This window comes from Ipomoea nil, unplaced genomic scaffold, assembly GCF_001879475.1.
Source record: "Ipomoea nil cultivar Tokyo-kokei standard unplaced genomic scaffold, Asagao_1.1 scaffold0317, whole genome shotgun sequence".
Classification (NCBI taxonomy): Eukaryota; Viridiplantae; Streptophyta; class Magnoliopsida; order Solanales; family Convolvulaceae; genus Ipomoea; species Ipomoea nil.
In genome coordinates this window covers 2,275,158-2,297,397 of record NW_017616745.1, presented here as the reverse complement: position 1 = coordinate 2,297,397, position 22,240 = coordinate 2,275,158, and the positions used below count along the sequence as shown (strand labels likewise).

General features: G+C 38.6%; 3 protein-coding genes across 3 annotated transcripts; 2 read left to right on the top strand and 1 right to left on the bottom strand.

The window, feature by feature from the left end:
* Positions 1 to 2,334: 2,334 nt before the first annotated feature.
* Positions 2,335 to 6,242, top strand: LOC109169013 (CD2 antigen cytoplasmic tail-binding protein 2). Its single transcript, XM_019317907.1, has 10 exons — positions 2,335 to 2,559; positions 3,031 to 3,241; positions 3,446 to 3,571; positions 3,677 to 3,829; positions 4,281 to 4,407; positions 4,494 to 4,535; positions 4,841 to 5,092; positions 5,179 to 5,218; positions 5,353 to 5,430; positions 5,791 to 6,242. Exons 1-10 carry the CDS (start codon positions 2,480 to 2,482, stop codon positions 5,855 to 5,857), a joined length of 1,176 nt encoding a protein of 391 aa, XP_019173452.1. The 5' UTR covers positions 2,335 to 2,479; the 3' UTR covers positions 5,858 to 6,242.
* Positions 6,243 to 7,508: 1,266 nt separating this feature from the next.
* On the top strand, positions 7,509 to 14,516 carry LOC109169007 (potassium transporter 7-like). Its single transcript, XM_019317892.1, has 10 exons — positions 7,509 to 8,001; positions 8,450 to 8,678; positions 8,776 to 9,024; positions 9,153 to 9,203; positions 10,052 to 10,312; positions 10,750 to 10,802; positions 10,912 to 11,026; positions 12,165 to 12,419; positions 12,731 to 13,253; positions 13,600 to 14,516. The coding sequence occupies exons 1-10, from the start codon at positions 7,723 to 7,725 to the stop codon at positions 14,129 to 14,131; spliced, it is 2,547 nt and encodes an 848-aa protein (XP_019173437.1). The 5' UTR covers positions 7,509 to 7,722; the 3' UTR covers positions 14,132 to 14,516.
* A 120-nt stretch (positions 14,517 to 14,636) lies between these two features.
* LOC109169000 (copper-transporting ATPase PAA1, chloroplastic) lies at positions 14,637 to 22,115 on the bottom strand. The gene is made up of 17 exons (XM_019317880.1): positions 21,459 to 22,115; positions 21,324 to 21,377; positions 20,961 to 21,114; positions 19,095 to 19,169; positions 18,717 to 18,994; positions 18,255 to 18,488; positions 17,921 to 18,019; positions 17,646 to 17,795; positions 17,335 to 17,481; positions 17,023 to 17,073; positions 16,753 to 16,925; positions 16,482 to 16,620; positions 16,287 to 16,384; positions 15,864 to 16,104; positions 15,537 to 15,740; positions 15,318 to 15,398; positions 14,637 to 15,070 (listed from the first exon to the last, which is right to left on the bottom strand). Exons 1-17 carry the CDS (start codon positions 21,963 to 21,965, stop codon positions 14,813 to 14,815), a joined length of 2,943 nt encoding a protein of 980 aa, XP_019173425.1. The 5' UTR covers positions 21,966 to 22,115; the 3' UTR covers positions 14,637 to 14,812.
* Positions 22,116 to 22,240: the final 125 nt, after the last annotated feature.

Genomic DNA, 22,240 nt, shown 5'->3' with positions numbered 1-22,240 from the left:
ATATAGTAGATGATTAAAATCCCCTATCACCACCCAGGGCAATAAGGATCTAGTCTTGAGAGCACCAAGTAAATCCCATGTCTCCTCCCGCCTACCACGCTCGGGGATACCATAAATGCATGTCATGCGCCATAACTTATTAAACAAGCTTACCTCCACATCAATATGACTCTGCGAATAGCTTAAAAATCTCACCGTATTATTCTTCTTCCACAAAAGCGCCATTCCTCCACTCAAACCATCGTTATCAACATAAAACAAACCTTCATAGCCAAGCGTAACCCGGATCCGTTCCGCATGTACCCGTGGTACCTTGGTCTCCATCAAGAACACAAAATCAGGCTTCTTACTGGCCGCTAGGCCCACAATCTGTCGAACTGTGCGTGGATTGCCCAAGCCACGACAGTTCCAGCTCAAAGTACTCATGATGATGGGCGGGGCTGGACACCAGCTCCCGCCATGGACAAGTTTTTTGAACCAGCTGCAACTGTTACCTCATCATTTCCACTATCCCCCCCCCCCCCCCCCCCCCCTCCGTCCCATGCCTACGACGCTTTGTCGTAGCCACCACCACCTCATCTTCAGACATACTCGTGGGCGTTACTCCCTCAGTTCTCCTCTCCCCTTCTACTGCCCCAATCATCCGTGGCTTCACCAATGGATGTGGTTTCCCACCGACCGGCACGAGCCAGCTATCCCCAACCGCTCTAGGAGCGCTCCGGGATCCACCAGCCCGCATATCCGGACCGTACAAATACCTATCCATTGGCACCCCCGCCTCCCTAGCTTGTAGGCAAAACGTATGCAAGTGACCCATAAAACCACAAAAATAGCAAAATTTATGCAGCCGCTCATACCTGAAATTAACCCAAGTTGTAGTCCTGTCCCTTTTCATCAATCTCATTCTCCTCCTCAGTGGCCTATCAACCGGTATTGACACCCGTATACGATGAAAAGTCAACCATGGTGCCCCCTCAAACCGCTCATCATGCTTAACAAAAGAGCCCAAAAAGTTCCCTGCCTGTTCCAGAATTGCATGAGATGTGTACCCCTTAGGCATGTCATGCAGCTGTACCCACATATCAATCATGTCCAGCTTCACATCCATAGGATTCACCCCGTCCACCACCTCCCGACACACCAGAGCATTGTTCTCAAAAGCCCAGGGTCCCCCATTCAGAACGTAGTCCATATCCGTTTTGTGGAAAAAAACAAATAAGAACAAACCCCTCTGAATCTCCGTTACCTGCACCCCACGCACTGGCTGCCATACTGACGCTAACACCTGTCTCATAAAATCCAGTTTGATTTGCTTTTGCGTCAAGAACCGCCCGACCACCCTCCATGTCTCCTCCTCATCCTCCCTGTCACCCTCATCCCCGTCGTTCTCTCCTCCCGGCATAAACACCGCACCCTCCTCTTCCAGCAGTGCCCAATCCGCCCACCTATCCGACAACTCCGCCACGTCCTCCACCCCTCCCGGCTGCCTAACCGCCCCCCCTTCCTCTCCCTCACGCCGCCCCCTACTGCCAACACCCCTCCCATCTAAATTGCCCTCCTTAATCCCCCCAAATCTGCCCACACCCCTCCCATCTAAACTACCCTCCTTAATCCCCCCAAATCTGCCCACCTTTCCAGCTAAGCTTTCCCCTCCATGCCACATGCCACTGCCACTCCCTAGCCCATCCTCTCTTCGCATAGCATCCAAATTTCCTTCGCCCATTCCAACCGCCCTCCCTTCTAAATTTCCTTTCGCCAACCGCCTCCCCTCATTCGACCGACGCAAACCCGCACCGTCCGGCAACTCCCCATTCATCCGTTCATCATCCGCATCCATCTCCCTCTCCCTTCCCAGCCCTTCGACATCCATGTTATCACCACCGGCCATCGTCCGGACAAAAGGAACCAATCGGTGTTGAAAACCTAGGAAAACCCTAGTAGGAACCGCAAAAACCCTAGAGAGAAACTAGAGAGAAAAAAATAATAAGGTTAATAATTAACGTGACACAACTTAAATCACTATAAATCACCCATGAATCTATAATTTATTAACCGTATTTTCGTATTTAAGTTATAAGATAATTGTAGAATTTATCTCTGAGTATTGGTCATGCTCACTTTCTGTCCTTAAATTATCATTGTCCTTGCATTTTTTGTCATTTCGTGCTCGCTTTTCGTCTCTGAATTATACTAAAATTACAAATTTTATTCTTAATATTTTATTAATAAATGAACGAAAAATAAAAGTGAGTATGGTACTTAAGAGACAAAATCTACAATTACTTTATAATTTATAGACGAAAAATACAACTTTTCCTCGTATATATCTTAGAAGAATGCTGAGTCATGTGTTGAGCCCGAATTGATATTTGAAATTGCATTTTTGGAAAGGAAAAACAGTGACCGGCAATCGCCTTAGCTGTATAGAATCACGGTTTATTGCCGAACCAACTGCTCGGAGCTACGCCGACGATAGGCCATGGAGGAAGGAGGACCACAGCGATCTCGCAAGCGTCCTTTCGTGGATTCCGTCGACGACGACTCCCAAAAACCCTCCGCGTAACCATCAACTCACTTCTCCTGCGTGCACACCAACACACACACGCACAATTATGTTATATATGCATAGCAAATGCTATTATGCGGTAGTTCTGTTGTTTGTTTTAATTTGTCTGAACCCTAATTTGAATGAGCTAGTACGTGGTTTGCATAATTTTATTTTGATTTCCGAGCTGTATTTAGGGTTTCAACAGTATTTGTATGCATTCATGTTTCTGTAAATGGAAATAACGAGGTAATATGGATATAACGTTGAGTTTCAATCAGCTCGAGCTGGAGCTAGGTGTTTCCTAAGGAGATTTTGCATGGTTGAATCTTGTCTTCTGATATCCAGTTAGAGCTAACAGTGTTTATACAAGGATCTGTTCAATGCATTTTGATGTGATTTTTGACTTTCAGAGTTTCAGTTAGGACTGAATAAACTTTCCTGTTATTTATTTAATATATATTGTTTCATTAACAATGGCTTAGGGAAAAGAGGGTAAGGTTCCCAAAAGGTAAGAAGTTAAAGCGTGGTGATTATGTGGTGGATGGAAGTGAGGAATTACCAAGTGGATGGAAGAATCCTCGTCTTGCAGCCAAAGAGCGGGCAATGCGCCGAAGTCAAATCACAGCTGACCTCCTTGATGAAGGAAATAGAGGAATGGTTCACAACATAGCACTGGCCGAAGAGGCATATGAGGTTTATTTCTTCATATACTTCTTCTGATGTTGTTGAATAAATGTTCTAGCTTGCTATAGCTTTGGCTTTCTCAACTTGAATACAGTCACTTCATTTCTATCAAAATTTTATAAGCAACTACGTCTTCATGATAGTTTAATTTAGGTGACCTTATGTTCATGAGCCAGTTGAAGATAGAAAGTCACTGGGGGTTACTTTTGGCAGGATAATGAAACATTTGTTGAGGATGGGATTCAGATAGAACCCTTCAATCTGAACAAAGAGAGGGAAGAAGGTTATTTTGATGCCAATGGAAATTATGTTGAGTATGTCAATGAAAATGATATCAAGGTAATTCAACTTTCCAATGATCACTTCCACCCCCCCCACTCCTCCCTTCTCTCTTTCTCTCTCCTGGTGCACAAGAAAAAGAAAACTTACCTGGAATTTTCTCAGGATGCATGGCTTGATAGCATTGATGTTCATCCAAAAGCTGCTGTGAAAACAAGAGTCATAACAGCCAATGAAGATGAGGCTCGTGATCTTACATCAGAAGAACTTGGGAAGATGAAGAGGCGAATTGCTGATGTTCTTGAGCCTGGAGAAACAGTAAATATTCTACTCACCATGTCTCTTATTGTTTGCCTGGGATATTAGTGTTATCATAATGCTTCCCATCTCACTATTGCTTTACCAAGAAAGGTCTCCTTATCAATGCTTATAGTTTGTATTGCTGCTCTAATTTGGCTTGCATCTAGTTATTGCAGCACTTCTTTTGTCTTTACTAAAAGAAAAATGGTATTGTTGAATATTGTTTATGGTATAGTTGCATATTGGTTCTCTCATTACTCTTGATGTAATGCCATCAAATTAGACTAATAGAGAGAGGGGGTTGGGGAGGTGGTGGTTCTACATGTTATAGTAGCTTTATTGTAATCACCATGAGTTGGAAGCACTGGCTAAAAAAATTTAAAATGACCAAATATAGAAACAAGTTCTTTGTTACTTACAACAAATTTTGTTGTTGTTAGTGACAGCATTTTTTATATTCTTCTATCAGGTTTTACAGGCACTAAGAAGGTTAAAAGGTACTTCAAATAACAAGGAGAAAATGTCTACAGAAAACAAACATCTCTTTGATCAGTTAACAGAGGATGCCATGAAGCTGTTGGAGAACGGGGATTACAGTTGAGTGCTTGTTTTGTCCACACACATATATCTCTAAGGGGCAATGAAATAACAAACCATAACTAGGACCAATATTTGTTTACAGATGTCTATGATGAAAGACAAGAGAGTTTCCAGCGTGAAGCAGGTATTTGCCATTGTATTATCTCTATTATAAATAGATTTTCCCTCTGTTTCCTCGCTCCTGTGGCTGAATAAGGCACATATATTTCTTTCGTTTTTGGGGGTGGGTTGGGGGGAGTGACTACTAAAAAATTAGGTTTACTTTAAGAAGAAAGAAACAGGAAAGACCTTAAATACTTGCATATTTCTCTCTCTCCCCTTCTTTTTAAATCACCAGTTGCATTTTCTATTACTTATTTTGGTTATATATACCTGAGATTTGAATCTTTTCCATTCTCTCTCTCTTTTGGGATTTCTGATTGGATCCAGAGGGATATGAGAGGTTAGCTCAAGCCAAGACACTGGGCACCTCCATGGAGTTCAAGAAGAATAATTCTGATAGTGTCCTTGATGAAGATTTCATTCCTAGTGTGGCAGTGGAGGGGCCTTCATCACTCTCTAGTGTTAATGCAGGTCCTTCAAATCCAAATGCCTCTGCTGCTATGAGCAATGGTGATGATTCCTTTGACATGTTCGCAGAAGATGATGAAAACCCTCCTACCAATCCTACCTCAAGTGAGGGTATGTTTCAAAATGCTGAATTACACCTAAACTGCTTTGCTCTCCATCCTCCTTCTCCATACATAACCTGTTTATTTGGGATGCAGGTACTCTGCAAAATGACTATGTATATGATGAGTCATCTGGGTATGTTCCTTTCTAAATTCTATGCAAGACTGAGTAATTAGATAGTGGAGTTTTCATATCATCATTAACTCATTATACTATGCCTTCTGTCTATCTTGGTTCCTCACTCCCTTATTATTGTTATTTTCTTGTAGCTATTACTATAGCAGCAGTTTGGGCTACTATTACGATCCATCATCGGGACTGTACTGCAACGCGGCTTCAGGACAATGGTAATGAATAACTGATTCACTTTTATTATTTCATAGAAGAGGAAAATACTTGACAGTTCCATTCTGATTTGGTTTTCTCATGTATCCTTTTCCTGCTTCATTTGCTCATCTAATGTGGTTCATGCATGTTTATTTATAACTCATTTTCAGTTATCCATTATCTTTGGACCTTATGGTACAAATTTGACTTTTGAAAAGTTGTTTTGAGCTCGTTTTCAGCTTATCAGAATACGCTCATTGAAAAACGCTTCATTAAAAGCTGTTTATCTAAACTGTGCCCCCGACTTTGTTGGTTGAATAAGTTGTTTAGTGAGCGTGATACAAACTCTTACTCTTGTCACTCGTACATATCAAATGTAGGTATTCATATAAAGAAGATTCTGGCACATACGAAGAGGTTCCGCAAGCCCAACCAGAAGCAAGCTGAGCCGAAAGCGAGTACAGTAAAAGTACAGGCAAGAAAGCATGTGATGGATGCAATTGCAACCACCACATCACAGGCAGAGATTTCCCGAGTTTCCTCATAGCGTCTTGTTTAAAAAGATTTTTGTGGTAGATGTTTGAGTTTTGAGTCTGGTACTTTATCGACTTAAGCTGCTGACTAGAAAACTGGGTAGACGGTAGAACGACGAGAGAGACACTTGAATGACATACACATACTAGATTACATAGTTACACATCCCCTGTTGTAGGACTTGAGGTGGTTCATTTGTCTCCTTGTCAGAGTAGTGGTGTTGTATCCTATGTTATCTAGCCGTGTGATTTTTGTGAATCATAATCAAAGTTTGCAAGCACACACCATGTTTTAGGATCTCAAAATAAACTAAAACAAGAGCCTTTATTTAGGTTCCTTTGCATTTATCAAACAAAGTTATCTAAGTTAAGGGTTTGATCTTTGACTTTGAAATGGGACAGTCTTAAACTTTTATGCTAGTTGTTGTACCTATTAGAAGTGTTTACAATTCAGTGAGGAGATTAATCATGGTGTCCAATAGTGAAAACTTGTTTAATACTTTGGAGCAATTCGTAAGTAAAACTGTTAATGTACTATGAATTTTGTAAAGAATGCATCATGTTAAAGAATTTATTTTTGGGGTTAGTAGGTGTAATTCAAATTAATTTTATAATAGTGGAGATATTCAATGTTGTACGCAAAACAAAATAAAAATAAAAATTGTCACATAGAATTATAACTTTTTATTTTTAAAAAAAAAATTCAATATATATATATATATATATATATATATATATATATATATTTAGAAAGAGTTAATCAACGATTTGGTCCCTCAATTATTAGCGAACTGTCAATATAGTCCCTCAATCGCTTATTCATCAATTTGGTCCCTCGAAACAATTATTTTTAGTCGATTTAGTCCCTCCGAATTGTTGACGAAAGACGACCGGAGGGACTAAATCGACTAAAAATAATTGTTTTCGGGGACCAAATCGATAAATAAGCGATTGAGGAACTACATTGGCAGTTCGCTAATAATTGAGGGACCAAATCGTTGATTAACTCTATATTGAAATAAGCATGATTCTTTACAAAGTAATATGTGTCACGGAGTATATATTTTCTCAAATATTTTCAGTTTAAAAAGTTTAAACTTCCATCATCGTGATTTGAACCTATGACCATTTACCTAAAAAATCTAAACCTCCATCACCGTGATTTAAACATGTGACTATCTACCTAAAAAATCTAAACCTTTTGATTTGAACCTATAACCATCTATCTGAAGTGATAACCAAGATACCATTACATTACATGGTAATTGAGATTTTACTTGTTTAATTGCATAAAATGTAAGTTCCACTAAAGAAAAACTAGTGAATGAATGATTGATTTGGGAATAATTTTAGTTTAAAAAAAGACTTGATTTATTATTATTATTATTATTAATTGTGCATTCCAAACTAATCCTAAGATGGCAATTAATAATTGAAGTATCACAGAATCGGATAAACACACAGACGAGTAGACGACATATACTTTTCTTACTTTTATTACTCATCCGTGAAACTAAAAAATTGAGCGATTTAAAGCGGAGGGAGCAGTAGAGGCGCTAATGCTTCACTGTCTGTTATAACGACAGTTAACGCTTGAAATCATTTCCATCTTTCAGTCTTTCCCTTCCAACTCTCATGACCTTCTGAGCTAACACACACACACAGAAATCTCACTCGAAAAATTCTTCTCAATTTCTAGGGTTTCACCTCGCAATCACTCTGCTGTGCTTTTTCCGCGTGTAATGTAATGGTTACTACGGACGTGAGTTAGGTTTGGAGATGGCGGACGAGGGATCGGAGAGGGAGTACGGCGGATTAGGCTCTCTCGACTCGATCGAGTCGCGCTGGGTGTTCCAGGACGAGGAGGATGAGTCGGAGATCTATAATGACGGCACGGATGCGGGCGAGAGCGGGGACGAGTCGCTGCCGCGGAATGGGATGTACTCCGAAGACGACGAGGATAATGCTGAGCAGAGGCTGATTAGGACTGGTCCGAGGATTGATTCCTTCGATGTTGAGGCTCTTGAGGTCCCTGGCGCTCAGAGGAGTGACTTTGAGGTGCTTTATCATTTACTGTTGCTTCAACGCTTTAACCTTCTACTACTCTTGCTAACATAAATCATACACTAAATCTTACTTCACTATGACTCCTGCATTACGAGATAATTTACCTGAGGATGATTGGTTTGAAATGAAAGGAGGTGACTAAATCTCATTTTATCTATTCTACTTAGTATTCATTGGTCAAACTAACTATTTCTTCTTTGTTTATTTTTTTTTTTAGTATTTTTTACTCATTTTTTAATTTGATTTTTTAAAAAAATGTTTAATAGTACTTTTAGTGTAGTTTCTAGATATATAAATTTTGTATACTAATACTAAACTTAATATTATGAAAAATTGAATTAAAAATAATTTCACTCAAGCTTCGTTAACCGAACCAGACACATAAAATGGGACAGAGGGAGTAATAACTTGGTGTCCTTGTTTGGTTTTGTAATTGCAGGATGCTACTTTAGTGAGGAAAATTGCATTGGCCTTCCAGACGCTTGGAGTTGTGTTTGGTGATGTGGGGACGAGTCCGTTGTATACTTTTAGTGTGATGTTTAGTAAAGCCCCTATTACTGGGGATGAAGATGTTCTTGGGGCGCTTTCAATGGTCCTGTATACGTTGTTTCTGTTTCCATTGGTTAAGTATGTCTTTATTGTTCTTTGGGCCAACGATGACGGAGAAGGTGAGCAGAGGAGGTTCTTGAACATTATTATTATTATGGATGCTGTAGCAATATGGTTCATAAATGAACTTGGTTTCTCATTGATTCATAACTGCAGGTGGTACATTTGCTTTGTACTCATTGCTTTGTAGGCATGCTAATGTTAGTCTTCTCCCCAATCAACTGCCATCAGACAGTCGCATATCTAGCTTCAGACTCAAGGTTCCATCCCCAGAACTTGAGAGGTCTTTAAAAATAAAAGAAAGACTTGAGTCTTCACTTACATTGAAAAGGCTTCTTCTGATGTTGGTTCTTGCTGGCACCTCCATGGTGATAGCTGTCGGTGTAGTAACTCCTGCTATGTCAGGTTTCTTTTTGTACTTAAACCATTTTCTTTCTTACTGGTTTGTCTTTTTGTGTTAACATATTCAATATTTATTTTATTCATCACTTTTATCACTTGAGACTCATCTTGTTCTACTATTTTTAATACAGTGATGTCTGCCATGGGTGGTTTAAAAGTTGGAGTTGCTGCAATTCAGCAAGGTTATTTCTAGTGAGAACAAAATCACATCATTCCTTGGTTTTCATTTTTATAATTTAATTCCTGCTACATTTTCATGCTCAAAATCATCATACTTGAGTTAGAAGAATGATTTGAGAAAGTTGCTGTTAGTACATTCTTTATCAGGATATTAGGGATAAAACTCATTTGTGTTTTCCTTGTTCAATTATCAATGCAATATGTGATTGTGTTTCATTATGTACATTTGCAAGTAAGTACAGATTAATTGCTTTGTAAAGTATGTTGCAACTCAAGTGAGCTCGTGAAATTTTGCTTTGTAAGGTCACATCTATTTCATTACTACTTTTGATGCGTGGGCCTTTCTACTGTTCTATAATGTCAACACTTTTTTTTTTTCCTTTCAATTATTGGCTTGGATCCAGGCATCTGACAGCCCAATGTCAAACTTCAAGAAGATACTAGTCTTGCATTATCACTGAAAGACCCTAAATACAGAGTAGATTTGTGGATTGGAGTGCATCTATATGAACTTGATAAATTTGATTTTTGCATTGTGAGCCAGTGAATTGTCTTTATTTTATTTACATTCTTTGTGGGAATAGCTCCTATTGTTGCATTGTTTTGGTAAATGAAGACATCCAAATATCCAATACTGAGTTGAAATTAATGCTATTCTAAATCATCAACATCTAGACTCTCTCACTTGACTAAAGTTATAATTTTATCATTATGTTAAGAAATTAACATGCTGTCACTGGTAGTTTTTTGGATTACCTTGCCTATCAACTTGGGAACTACATCATAGAATGTATTTGCATTTCATTTAAAATTGCACATATTTATTTCTTCCACATTTCAACTTTTGCAGATGAAGTGAAGATAATTTCAGTGGCATTTCTTGTAATTTTGTTCAGTTTACAGAAGTATGGCACAAGTAAAATGGGGATTGTAGTTGGTCCGGCCTTATTTATTTGGTTTTGTTCTCTTGGGGGCATTGGCCTTTATAACCTTACGAAGTATGATAACCGTGTATGGAGAGCATTTAATCCAGTTCACATCTACTACTATTTCAAGCGTGATTCTACTAAGGCCTGGCGTGCACTTGGCGGCTGTCTTTTGTGTGCAACAGGTACATATTGTAGGTTTGGAATTTGAAATTCTTGAAATAGATACTTCTATGTTTTTGTGGGCTGTATGTAAACTGTAAAGTGAACAGCCACTTATATTTCGTTTCTTCCCCCTTTTTTCTCATATAGCTTCTGTGGTTTGTGTTACCTCCCTATGGTTCCAAAGTATACCACGATTCTCCATAAGGTTGAAACAAACCCTTCAAACTGCCTGAGTTCACACCTGGAAACTGTGTGCTCTGCAGTTTGATGTTGTTATTTACTCTCTCTCTCTCTCTCTCTCTCAATTCTTGGTAAAAAAGAAAGTCTTATAGATGGTGAAAGATGTGCATTACAAGTTTCAGTGAACCCCTAGAATGAAGAAACAGTTTGCTACTTATTTTCATTTTCAATAATTACTTTCTGGGGTATAGTGCTGAAGTTTATTACTTTATTTCAGGTTCTGAAGCAATGTTTGCAGATCTTTGCTACTTTTCTGTGCGATCGATTCAGGTAAAGTATAATTGCTATGGGTGCAGAACAAGTTATTTATTTATTTTGTAACAAGTAACCCTTTTCCAGTGTGCCACATATATTAAGTGTAAACTTGTCTTCTTTTCAGCTTACTTTTTTGCTTCTTGTTCTGCCATGCCTTCTGCTGGGTTACCTTGGTCAAGCTGCTTACCTGATGGAGTATCATGCTGATCCAACAGAAGCTTTTTTTTCTTCTTTGCCAAGTAAACTTCTGAGCCTAAGAGAAATCTCTTGCATCTTTTGTATAAAAATATTCTAGTAAATGTTTAAAACTAAAATAAATATTAGTATTAATTTTAATACTTTTAGTCTTTTACAACTCCACATTATATTTACATTTCATTTGTGCAAAAAAAAAAAAAAAACAAACAAATATCTATAGAAATATAGGGGTCGTTTACCAAAGTGGAGAAATGGAGGATTTTTTGGAAAAAAGAAAAATTGGAGAGGTAGAAAAAAGGAAAAATGGAAAACTTGTTTACTAAATTTACTCTTCCAAATCTCTATTCCATCTCCATTCTCCACTCTTCTTAAGGATTTTGGAGAATTGAAAAACCAACTTCTCCAAATGGAGAAATGGGAAGACACGGATGAACAGTGCTGCTGAAGCTGAAGTTCCGGGTTCGACTCCTGCTGTCGCCATTTCTTCAGTTTGTCTTTTTGGCGTCTCCCACTTCTTTTATTCTGATTGCTATTATTATTATTATTATTATTATTATTATTATTATTATTATTATTATTATTATTATTATTACTATTATTATTATTATTATTATTATTATTATTATTATTATTCTGATTGCTATTCTTATTATTATTATTGTTGTTGTTATTCTTATTGCTATTATTATTATTATTATTATTATTATTATTATTATTATTATTATTATTATTATTATTATTATTGTTTTGATTGCTATTCTTCTTATTATTATTATTATTCATATTATTATTATTATTATTATTATTATTATTATTATTCTGATTGCTATTATTATTATTATTATTATTGTTGTTGTTGTTGTTGTTGTTGTTCTTGTTATTATGATGATTATTATTATTATTACAAATGCTATATGGGATGATTGTATTTACTAAAATAAAAAATTAGAGAAATGAAAAACTAGAGGAATGGAGAAATGGAAAACTGGAGGAATAGAGAAATGGAAAACTGGAGGAATGGAGAAGGAGAACTGGAGAAATGGAAAAACAGAGAAATGAAGTAAACGACCCCATAGGTTTTGACAACTTCATTCTGCATTGTGATTAATTTTCTATGAGGCTAAGTATCTAACTGAAAACAATGTCAAATATTGAAGAAGTTTCTCATTTATAATACAGGTGGAGCTTTTTGGCCGGTCCTTTTAATTGCTAATGTAGCAGCATTGATTGCCAGCAGAGCAATGACAACAGCAACTTTTTCTTGTATTAAACAATCAATAGCTCTAGGATGCTTCCCTCGCCTTAAAATTATTCACACATCAAGGATATTCATGGGGCAGATTTATATCCCAGTTATGAACTGGTTTCTGCTGGCATTGTCGTTGGTGTTGATTTGCTCTATCTCAAACATTTATGAGATAGGAAATGCTTATGGTAATGCTTGAAGTCCTTGTTTCTATGATATTCCTCTTTTTTATTATGCTTTGGCCAGCCATTATATGGTAATTTATATTCATGCCAAGACTATAGAAGTAATAGGAGTGTGGTTATCAAATGCAATCTGGTGGTTGATTGGTAAATGAGTCAATTGAGAGAAGTGGCTGTACCAAAAAGTTGTTTGTGAATAAACAAGTTAATTTTATAGGTTGGCAAAATGAAAAGCAAGCAGTTACTAAATGCTTTCAATCTTTCCTAGTTAATTCTGCATTGGTTTGTATCTATCTGATTCATATCTTGTATGACAGGTATTGCCGAGCTTGGCGTGATGATGATGAGTACAGCCCTTGTAACTATTGTTATGCTTCTCATCTGGCAGATAAACATTCTTATTGTGCTGAGCTTTGTTTTTATTTTCTTGGGTTTGGAGTTGGCATCCTTTTCTTCGGTGTTATGGTGTGTGGGAGATGGAAGTTGGATCATATTAGTCTTTGCTGTTGTCTTGTTTCTAATAATGTATATATGGAATTATGGAAGCAAGCTGAAGTATGAAACTGAAGTCAAGAATAAAATGTCCGTGGATTTGTTGCGGGAATTGGGCCCCAACCTAGGAACAACCAGAGCTCCTGGAATTGGATTGCTTTACAATGAACTGGCGAAGGGAATACCAGCAATTTTTGGGCATTTCCTTACCTCCCTTCCGGCTGTACATTCAATGATAATTTTTGTGTGTATAAAATATGTTCCTGTTCCTGTTGTGTCTCAAAAAGAAAGATTCTTGTTCCGACGCGTCTGCCTGAAAAGCTACCACATATTCCGTTGCATTGCCCGGTAAGCATGTTAATTGTTAACTCCTGTTTATCTGCCTATTAGCTTTTAAAAATCAAATAATCATGTTTCCTAATTGGCCCATGACACAAAGATTTGAATCGGTTTGAGAAACATTGTTTTGTATACTTGGGATTCCACATCTCTTGTAGATTATGGGCATAGGTTTGGTTTCTTTTGCAAACAGATCATGGAAACACTGCTATTTCCTCTTCTTTTTTTTGGTTATGTTTTGCATCAATATTAATTCTTTGGAGATCATAGCGTGCATGACCTTGTGTATCTTTTCGGGCCTCTTGGGGGTAATAACCTGTCTTCTAACAAGTCTTCCAACTTTGTGGACCAACAGATATGGTTACAAGGATGCCCGCAAAGAAAATCACCAGGTTTTTGAGCAGCTGCTGATTGAGAGTCTTGAGAAGTTCATTCGTAAAGAAGCTCAGGAAAGGGAACTCGAAAGTGATGAAGATGATGACTCGAATAATGAAAACAAGTGCACCTTTTCAAGGGTCCTTGTAGCTCCGAATGGGAGCAGGTCTACACTAGGTATTCCTCTCTTGGCTGATATCACCGGGAAAACAGGTGTTAAAGAAAGCACCTCTTATGGGCACGAGCCGGGGCCTTCAGATAACTCAAACTTGTCTGAAGCAGAGCAGAGTCTCGAGACGGAGCTGTCTTTTCTACACAAGGCCAAAGAATCTGGTGTTGTTTACCTTCTGGGTCATGGAAATATCAGGGCAAGGAAGGATTCTTGGTTCATTAAGAAGCTCATCATAAATTATTTCTACGCCTTCCTGAGAAAAAACAGCAGGAGGGGAATCACAAATCTGAGCGTGCCACATTCGCACTTAATGCAGGTTGGTATGACTTACATGGTGTGAAAATTTCACCGCTTCAATGCAGTCAAAGCAGCAGGGCGTCTCTAATGGCACTTCCTATCCCAACACAAATCACATTCATACCAAATCCTTCTCATTCTGAAGCAAGATTTTGGAGCTCCCCGTCGTCTCCCACCAGGGAGGTTTTTGATTTCCTTTCTTACTTGGGTTTCATGGATTCACAAGACTCTGAGGTTGTAGGTTAAAGATGTTTCAATCCTCCAAGCTGATCATCATCATGCTTGCAAATTCTTTTGTTTATCTTTCTTTTTTCCTCATACATTTTGTTGTTACTCAGTATATAACCTCTTGTAGAATGTTGGGATCTGTTATATGAAATACTTAACAGTGTGTAAACGTGTAAAAATGCATTACACTCTTACTTTCATTACTTCATACAAAAATACTTAAATGTACTCTAAACTTTTACTCTTACTTGTTGTCAAATTTGATTAAAGTAAGAGAAAAATAAATGGATAAACATCATGACCCCTATTAAATTAAGCGCGGGAGAAAAATGGGAATAGAATTTGGCTACTTCATATAGTCATATGTCTATATATAATTCTGTATTGTCTTTCAAGGATTGCATTCTGTTTACAGATTGGGTGCTGGAACCATACACAGGGAGTTGCAACTTGCAACGCCTTTGCTGCTGTTCTTGGAAGCCGAGGTTTTTTACCATCATCTGCTCTCCGTATAAGGTTGCCTCAATGTTTCTTTATGACTATTATTATCGCTATCATCACTGTTGGAAGGGATCTGAATTGTTACCGACGGTCCCTGAATTTCTTTCTGTTTTGATGCAAACTTTAGCCGTAGGAGCAATGAGTTTGTCATCACACCGATGGAGCTCAACCCCATGAGAGCTCCGGCGATGGATGGAGTGAGCATGGTCCCGGTGAATGGTAACAGGATTCCGGCTGCTACCGGAAGTCCAACCTGCCAAGATCAAAAGAATGAAGTTTGCGATTTATAGTAATTCAAACAATAATTTGATCCGGGCACACAAACTTGTGTGAGATTGTTTCACGCGAGAGATCTCAGATATGTAATACTTAATGACTTTGTAAATAAAATTACATATTTGAGATCTATTTTATGTGAGACAGTCTCATATAAAACCTGCCAGTTTAGAGATGTCAATTGGTTTATATAGTAAAGTTGAAAGATTGAATAAAGAACTCACTATGTTGTATCCGAATGCCCACCAGAGGTTTTGTTTCACGGTCTTCATGGTAAGCCTACTTAGCTCCAGCGCGTCGAGCAACTGCACAAGAAAGTGGGTCAATGGTTTTACAGGTATGGAATCGGGAGTTGTAGATAACCTCAGATTGTATAAAGTTCAAAAGTTGAGACAAGTTTAGTCATGAAGAGCAATAATTAGAGCAAAGTTCAAACTACAAACCTGAGACAGCCGGTTCTGCATCAGCACAACAGAAGACACGTCGCTTGCAGCCCCAACCCCCCCACCGATAGCAACTCCTACATGTGACGATGCCAAGGCAGCAGCATCGTTAATTCCATCACCAACCATAGCTACAACTTTCTGATCCTTCTGAAGTCCGCTCACAAACTTGCTTTTTTCATCAGGCTTGACTCCATAAAATACCTGCACAAAACGCCATTTCCAGTAATTGGGATTTGGGAGGGGAAGTATTCTTGATCTCCAAGTTATCGGTTCCATTTTGCCGTTTAGAAAGATAAAATAAGAAGCATAAAGTGCAATACTTACATTTTCCCTGGGAATACCGACAACTGATGCTACATACTCAGCAGCGTTTTTCTTGTCTCCTGATAGCAAATAAGTGGTTATCCCTTGCTTAGACAAGGATTCAACAACATGCCGGGCATCTTCTCGGAGCTGATCTTCAACATAAATAAGGCCAGCAAGAACACCATCTACTCCTACATATACAACTGATTGGTTCTTAAAGTCGTCGAATTCTTGGACTCGTGTCTCACCAACTCCATGCCTGCACGTGTCGGAAAACATAAAATCTGAATGAATCAAACAGCCTGAGTGGAGATGCCGCCAAGCATGTATGCATGCCCCCAAGTGATTACGATAATGCACCAACATCAGAAAATTTGCAGCTTTCAAAGTATTTTCACGGCAAAAAGGAAAAATGGCAAACTAAGTGCAAAGAATGAGTACCTTCTAACCCAGTCTAATGTACCAACGGAAACCTTTTTCTCTTCAATAACTGCCATTGCACCTGATCCAGGTTCCTCTATGAATGTTCCGTCTTCTGCCTGCACCAAAGTGATGTATAAAACAAAACAAACTACATCCCTGCAAGCCATGCGTAGCTACAAGAGGTCGTGAATCATTACCAAGCAAGAGAGATACCTTTACAATCCGGCAGTTCCTAGACTTAGCAGCCTCTACAATTGCTTTTCCAATGGGATGGTTGGTGTTCGATTCCACCCCAGAAGCAAGCGTCAGAACGTCAACTTCTGACCATTCGCAAGTCGAAGTTGAATCTCGTCTGTTCCAAAAACAGTGCTTATTATTACCTTTTAAAAGCATAATGAGTAATCCAAACTGGTATAACTTCCATTTTCAGCAGTGAAGATAGCTCTGAACTTTGAAAATCTTTTTCATGATAGATTTTACTAACTTTGCATTTGTCTCGTCATTGTGACCTTGGGGAACAACTTCTGTGACGGTGGGTCTACCAATAGTCAACGTTCCTGTTTTGTCAAATACAATTGTATTCACCATAGAAAAGCTTTCTAAGACACTTCCACCACGCAAAAGCAATCCCCGTGTGGCACCAAGTGAAGTTCCAACCTTTATATCAAAAGCTTCTTGTCAGTCAATTATAAAAACGTACATCAAACTATTTCAATTGTCACGGATGGATCTATATTCCGTTCACAAATCTTACCATCACAGCGGTCGGGGTAGCCAAACCAAGTGCACACGGACAGGCAACAACCTATACCCAGAAACCATACTCTAGTCACATCGAAGACAAAACAAGAATGGCTATGCAGATAAATGGCAATAGGAATAATAGCACATAACATTTACAGAATGAAAAATATTAAGATGATAAGATCAAGTCGTTGAATGAGTAAAGAGACAAATGAAATAAAGGAACACCATATTAAAATGCTGCAGGAGTAATAGAATACGAGAGTCCTTGAAGTTATAACCCAATGTGAAGGATGATGTCATGAATTTACAACCAACATACCAAGACACTACATGAGAGCTGCAATGCCAGAGAAGCTAGACTTCCTTGATGAAGAGTGGCAGGCAAAACACGTGTTCCAAAGAGGTTCCAGAACATAAATGTGGCGGCAGAAAGTGCCATTACTCCATAAGTAAAATGTCCTGAAACCTAGTTTTGCATAGAAACAGTAGGGTTTACTGTTGGGGCATACAGAAAAGATCAATTATTAAAAGGACACCTAGAAAGTAAAGGAAGGATAGGGAGAGAGGAGAAGCTAACGGTATATTGTTCATTCAATTGAAAAAAATAACATAAATGATGGAAATAACAACCTTATCAGCCAATCGTTGTACAGGAGCCTCTCTACTCTGTGCTTCTTCAACCAATCGAACAATGTCCCCAATAGCAGTCTCACCCCCCGGTCTTTGCACTTCAACAGTAAGCATCCCATTTAGATTGATACTCCCAGCAGCAACTTGAGCCTAGTACAGAAGCAGAATGAACTATAATGCAATTCAAATAAAGAGAACTATTTTAAGCAACATGATAACTGATAATGCTTAAGGGGGGGGGGGGGGGGGGGGGGGGGAAGGAAGAAGTTGACTACCCCGGGCAATTTGGTGACAGGTAAAGGCTCCCCTGTGAAACTTGATTCATCAACTGTGCTTCTACCAGCTCTGACAATTCCATCAGCAGGGATACGATCCTGTTATATTCGAAGCATGGGTGTTAAAGAATTAAATAGCTCATTATTAGAATATTGAAGTATAGCTACTAATGATGGTTGGCATATGAACCCTTCCATTTTAAGCAAAGGGTCAAGGAGCTTCTGGCATGAAAGCAGAAAAACAACAGAGCCTATTTATTGTATTGCCAGACCTATACAAGACACCGTTCCTGGTACAACAAAATATACAAAAGTAAAGCACAGTACACTTTACCCCGGGTAGTACAATGATCTGATCTCCAACAGACAGATTGCTACATGGAACTTCGACAGTTGAGGTCTGTTCCCCCATGTCACTATTAACTACAAGACGAGCTTTAGATGGCAGAACATTAAGAAGGCCTGTCATGTCACTTGTGGCTTTAATTTTAGCTCTCTGTTCAAGATTCCTTCCCAGCAAAACAAATGCAATCAACATAACAGGTTCCTCAAAGAATGCTTTCCAGCCCTACATGTGAGGAAGTTCCATAAAAGGATGCAATATAGAATTCTGTATATGATCCAAGGATAAATTAGCACAGGTTAGGTGGAATGCAATAGAGTAAAGCAGAGAGCAAATGCACCCACTAAATTTTTTGAAATGAGATACTGATTTACTGCTTGTAAAACAAACTGAAATAAGTAACAAAAAAGAAAAAGAGAGAAACACATTCATGAGATCAATACAACAAATTACCAGTTTTGGTATAAATGCTGCCATCGAGCTCACAGCAAAAGATGATAAGGCCCCAAGACCAACTAGAGTATTCATGTTGGGTGCCCCCTTAAGAAGACTTTTCAAACCATCAATTATAAGTTGTCGACCAGGAACAAGCAATGTAAATAAACACATAGACATATGAAATCCTGTTGAATGGAGTAAATGGATCCATGAAGCCTTAGCTCCAAAGAAATGAGAAAGATGGCCTACAAGACAGACAGCACATAAAGCCCAAGAGACAGCAAGCCCACGACCTGTTGGAAGGTAAGTTGTTACTTTCATGGTTTAATGTGATAAATATATCAAATATGAAGACAATTTTCCCAAGCCCTAAACTTTATATGAGGCAAGTACCACTTGCTTGTAATTGAGCACGCTTTGCATTCATCTTCTTTTCAAATGTTTCAAACAAGTTCTCTCTTCTGGAATCTGCATTCAAGGAGGTATTCAAGTTGCAGATATTAAGTTCAATATCATGGTATGACTTTATAATCACAAGGAGATATGAAATTTATCTCAATATGAAATGCATCCAGATCAACCATTAACTATAGGTGTTTGTTAGTTTTTAATCTCTGCTTAGCAAGACAGAAATTTGCCCAACCAGACAAAGACATGTCAACTATGGAGTATAAAGAGATTGGTTTATCATTTTTTGACACATTACATGGGTCTGACAATAATTACTTTCTTTATTCCAGCAGAAGAAAACGGAATGGAATTTAAAAATCCAAAATCAAACTTTGGATTTACATCAGAGGATAAATAACGCAAACAAAAAGGGCACGTAGAGTACCAAGATATTTTTCAATTAAACATTATTAAGGTTTCACATAGAACAAAAACTTCCCAACATTGCACATACAACAAGACAACTATAGAAACGCATAGCTAGAGAACATCAGAAGCATTGCTCAGCCACTATACTAGAAAACCATATAAGAAAGGTGAAGGGCATGACAGCATGTCCATCATTTGATGGCAAATCTATGTCTAACATTTCAAAACAGAACTACTTTCAGCGGGACTAAGGGTTTCTATTGACTAAGGTTAGTAAAAAGTTCTCTAATTATCCATAATGCATAGGCTTCCTCAGGACATCAATGGCTTCCTTCAACAAATTCACCACTACTAGCTGCCAGGTCACCTATTGATGAAAAAAAAATCCTTTTGTTAAAAACAATGTGAAGTTGTGAACCTAGGTTTTGTAACTAAAGAGAAAAAGATACCCTTAAGTAGGTTTGAACTATATGCCAGTATACGGGGACATACCATGAAGGACAATGGTTGCTCATTACGGTAAACCTTTTGCATTTCAAGATAGGGTTTCTCCTTCAATAGCTCCCTGACCTGTCAATTACCCACCAAGCTTCATATAAGTTATATGGGAGCCCAAGCCTGACACATTTTAATTTTGTCACAATTTAAAGGACACACTAACTGACTAGAATTGACGTCGTTGCTCCTTTAATTTAGTGAAACCAGATAGACACAGATAGATCAGAACAATGTTGCAGAATCCACAAATCAGATCCCACTAAAGGGAAAATGGATTTGGTTTGTTTAGAAGAGGAACCCTCAAAAACATACATTACACTTCAAGACTACGGCACTACGCTCTACTTTATCAAATTGTATAAAGAGTATGAGATTTCAACCTGATTAAACTAGTTTGTATGATCTAATCCTTGAATTCTTCTATCATTATGGGTTTATATATACTTGAGAAAGAAAGCTTGAACTTTTCCATTAATTGGTCTTTGATGCTCACTAAAGGTCATTTGCATGTACAAATAATATGGTAGAAGAGCATGATATGCAAAGGTTCTTTTAAGTCATCAGTCAAGAACCATAATCTAGAATCTAGATAAGTACGGAGTAATATAAAAAAAAACAGTAATCCCTTGGCCCCCCAAAAAATATGAGTGAGGGGCAAACCCTGAAGTATGTATACTGTCTGCAAGTTTTTAAAAGATTCTTTTTCCAGCTTATCACACATCTTAGATATATTACACCAAAAACCTACACCATCAGAACACTTGCACCCTAGCAATCTTCTAATTGTAGAAGTTATTAACATTCAACTGTTTGGTTACAGGATGAACAAAGTTGAATAGTTGACCACTGAAATATTTCCAAAGATGAAGATAATGACAATGGTGTTTAACACAGTCACTTCAGTTGCACAGGTATGAAGATGCATGATAAAGCAGTGCTAACCTCGGACATTAGCTTTAAATCCGCAACTTGTCAAGTGTTTTGCAAGTTCCTCTCCCAATTGTTGTTGCCAATTTGGAACAACTTTGGCTTCAGATACTGGCCATACAACAGCCGTCTCTGTTGTAAGATTAACACTAGCTGAAGAAACCCGTGGCTGTTCATAAACACATAATTATTGATTAATAATCACCTCCAACAATAAGAACAATTTTTTAAGGCACAATAGAATGAGACGGGGGATTGAACTCCAGAACTTCAACTTTCTAAATTCAATCCAGAACAGAAATACTTGAATTTCTAATTCAAAACAGAAAAGCAAAAGATAAAATCAATCAATCATCATAAGTTCGCCGAAATACTTACTTGACTTTCTAAAATCCTTTTCACGCTTGCTGCGCATCCTCCGCATGTCATTCCCTATATAAGTTGATAAGAAAATTTTAAGTTTCTTTTTCTTTTTAAGATAATATAAAATGAACTAATTTTCAGTGAACTTACACCAACGTCTAGAATGATGACATCAGAAGATACAACAGACGCATCTTCTCCGGCTGCCGCAATCACACTAGGATTCTCCTTCCCGCCCTCCGGCGCACCACCACCGCCGCCGCCGCCGCCATTTCCACTTAATCCATCATTTCCTCCACCTCCGGCTGCAAAGGAAGCTGCAGAGCCAGAGACACTCCGCACCTCCCGTCGAACAGGCTGTAAGTCCCCCGATTTCAAGCTATTTCTCAGCGAAACCGATCCGAACCGGCTCGGATCCCCTCCGCTTCTGAGCTGCGCGCGAGCAAGCCGACTCAGCAGCACAATCTGACTTGCCCGATTCGTAGCGAAACAGCGCCGGAAGTGACAAACCGACAGCACAGAGTTCGAGTTCACGGATTTGGATAGCGCTACCAGAGACATTGTTGCCGGCGCCGCGAGCAATGTTGACTCCATTGTCGAGCGAGTGATGAGCTCAGAGAAGAAGAGACTCGCTATATGAGCGTGGTAGGTGCGCATTTGTGGCTGATGGCTGCGCGTGCGTATGAATACATATGTATACGGCGTATCTACGATCGTATATACGCGTATATATACAGTGCGTGTGATTGCGTGAATCTGTGGACCAAGGACGATACCGTATGGCCTCTATCTTCTTCTACCATTTAATATGGCGGTCCGTTGCAGTCTCGTGCTTCATAAGGGCCAAACAAATTGACAAACAAAGCCTTTGCAAAATATTAAAATATCAATTTAGCCTTTGTAAAATAAATAAATGTAATTTTAACCCGTGC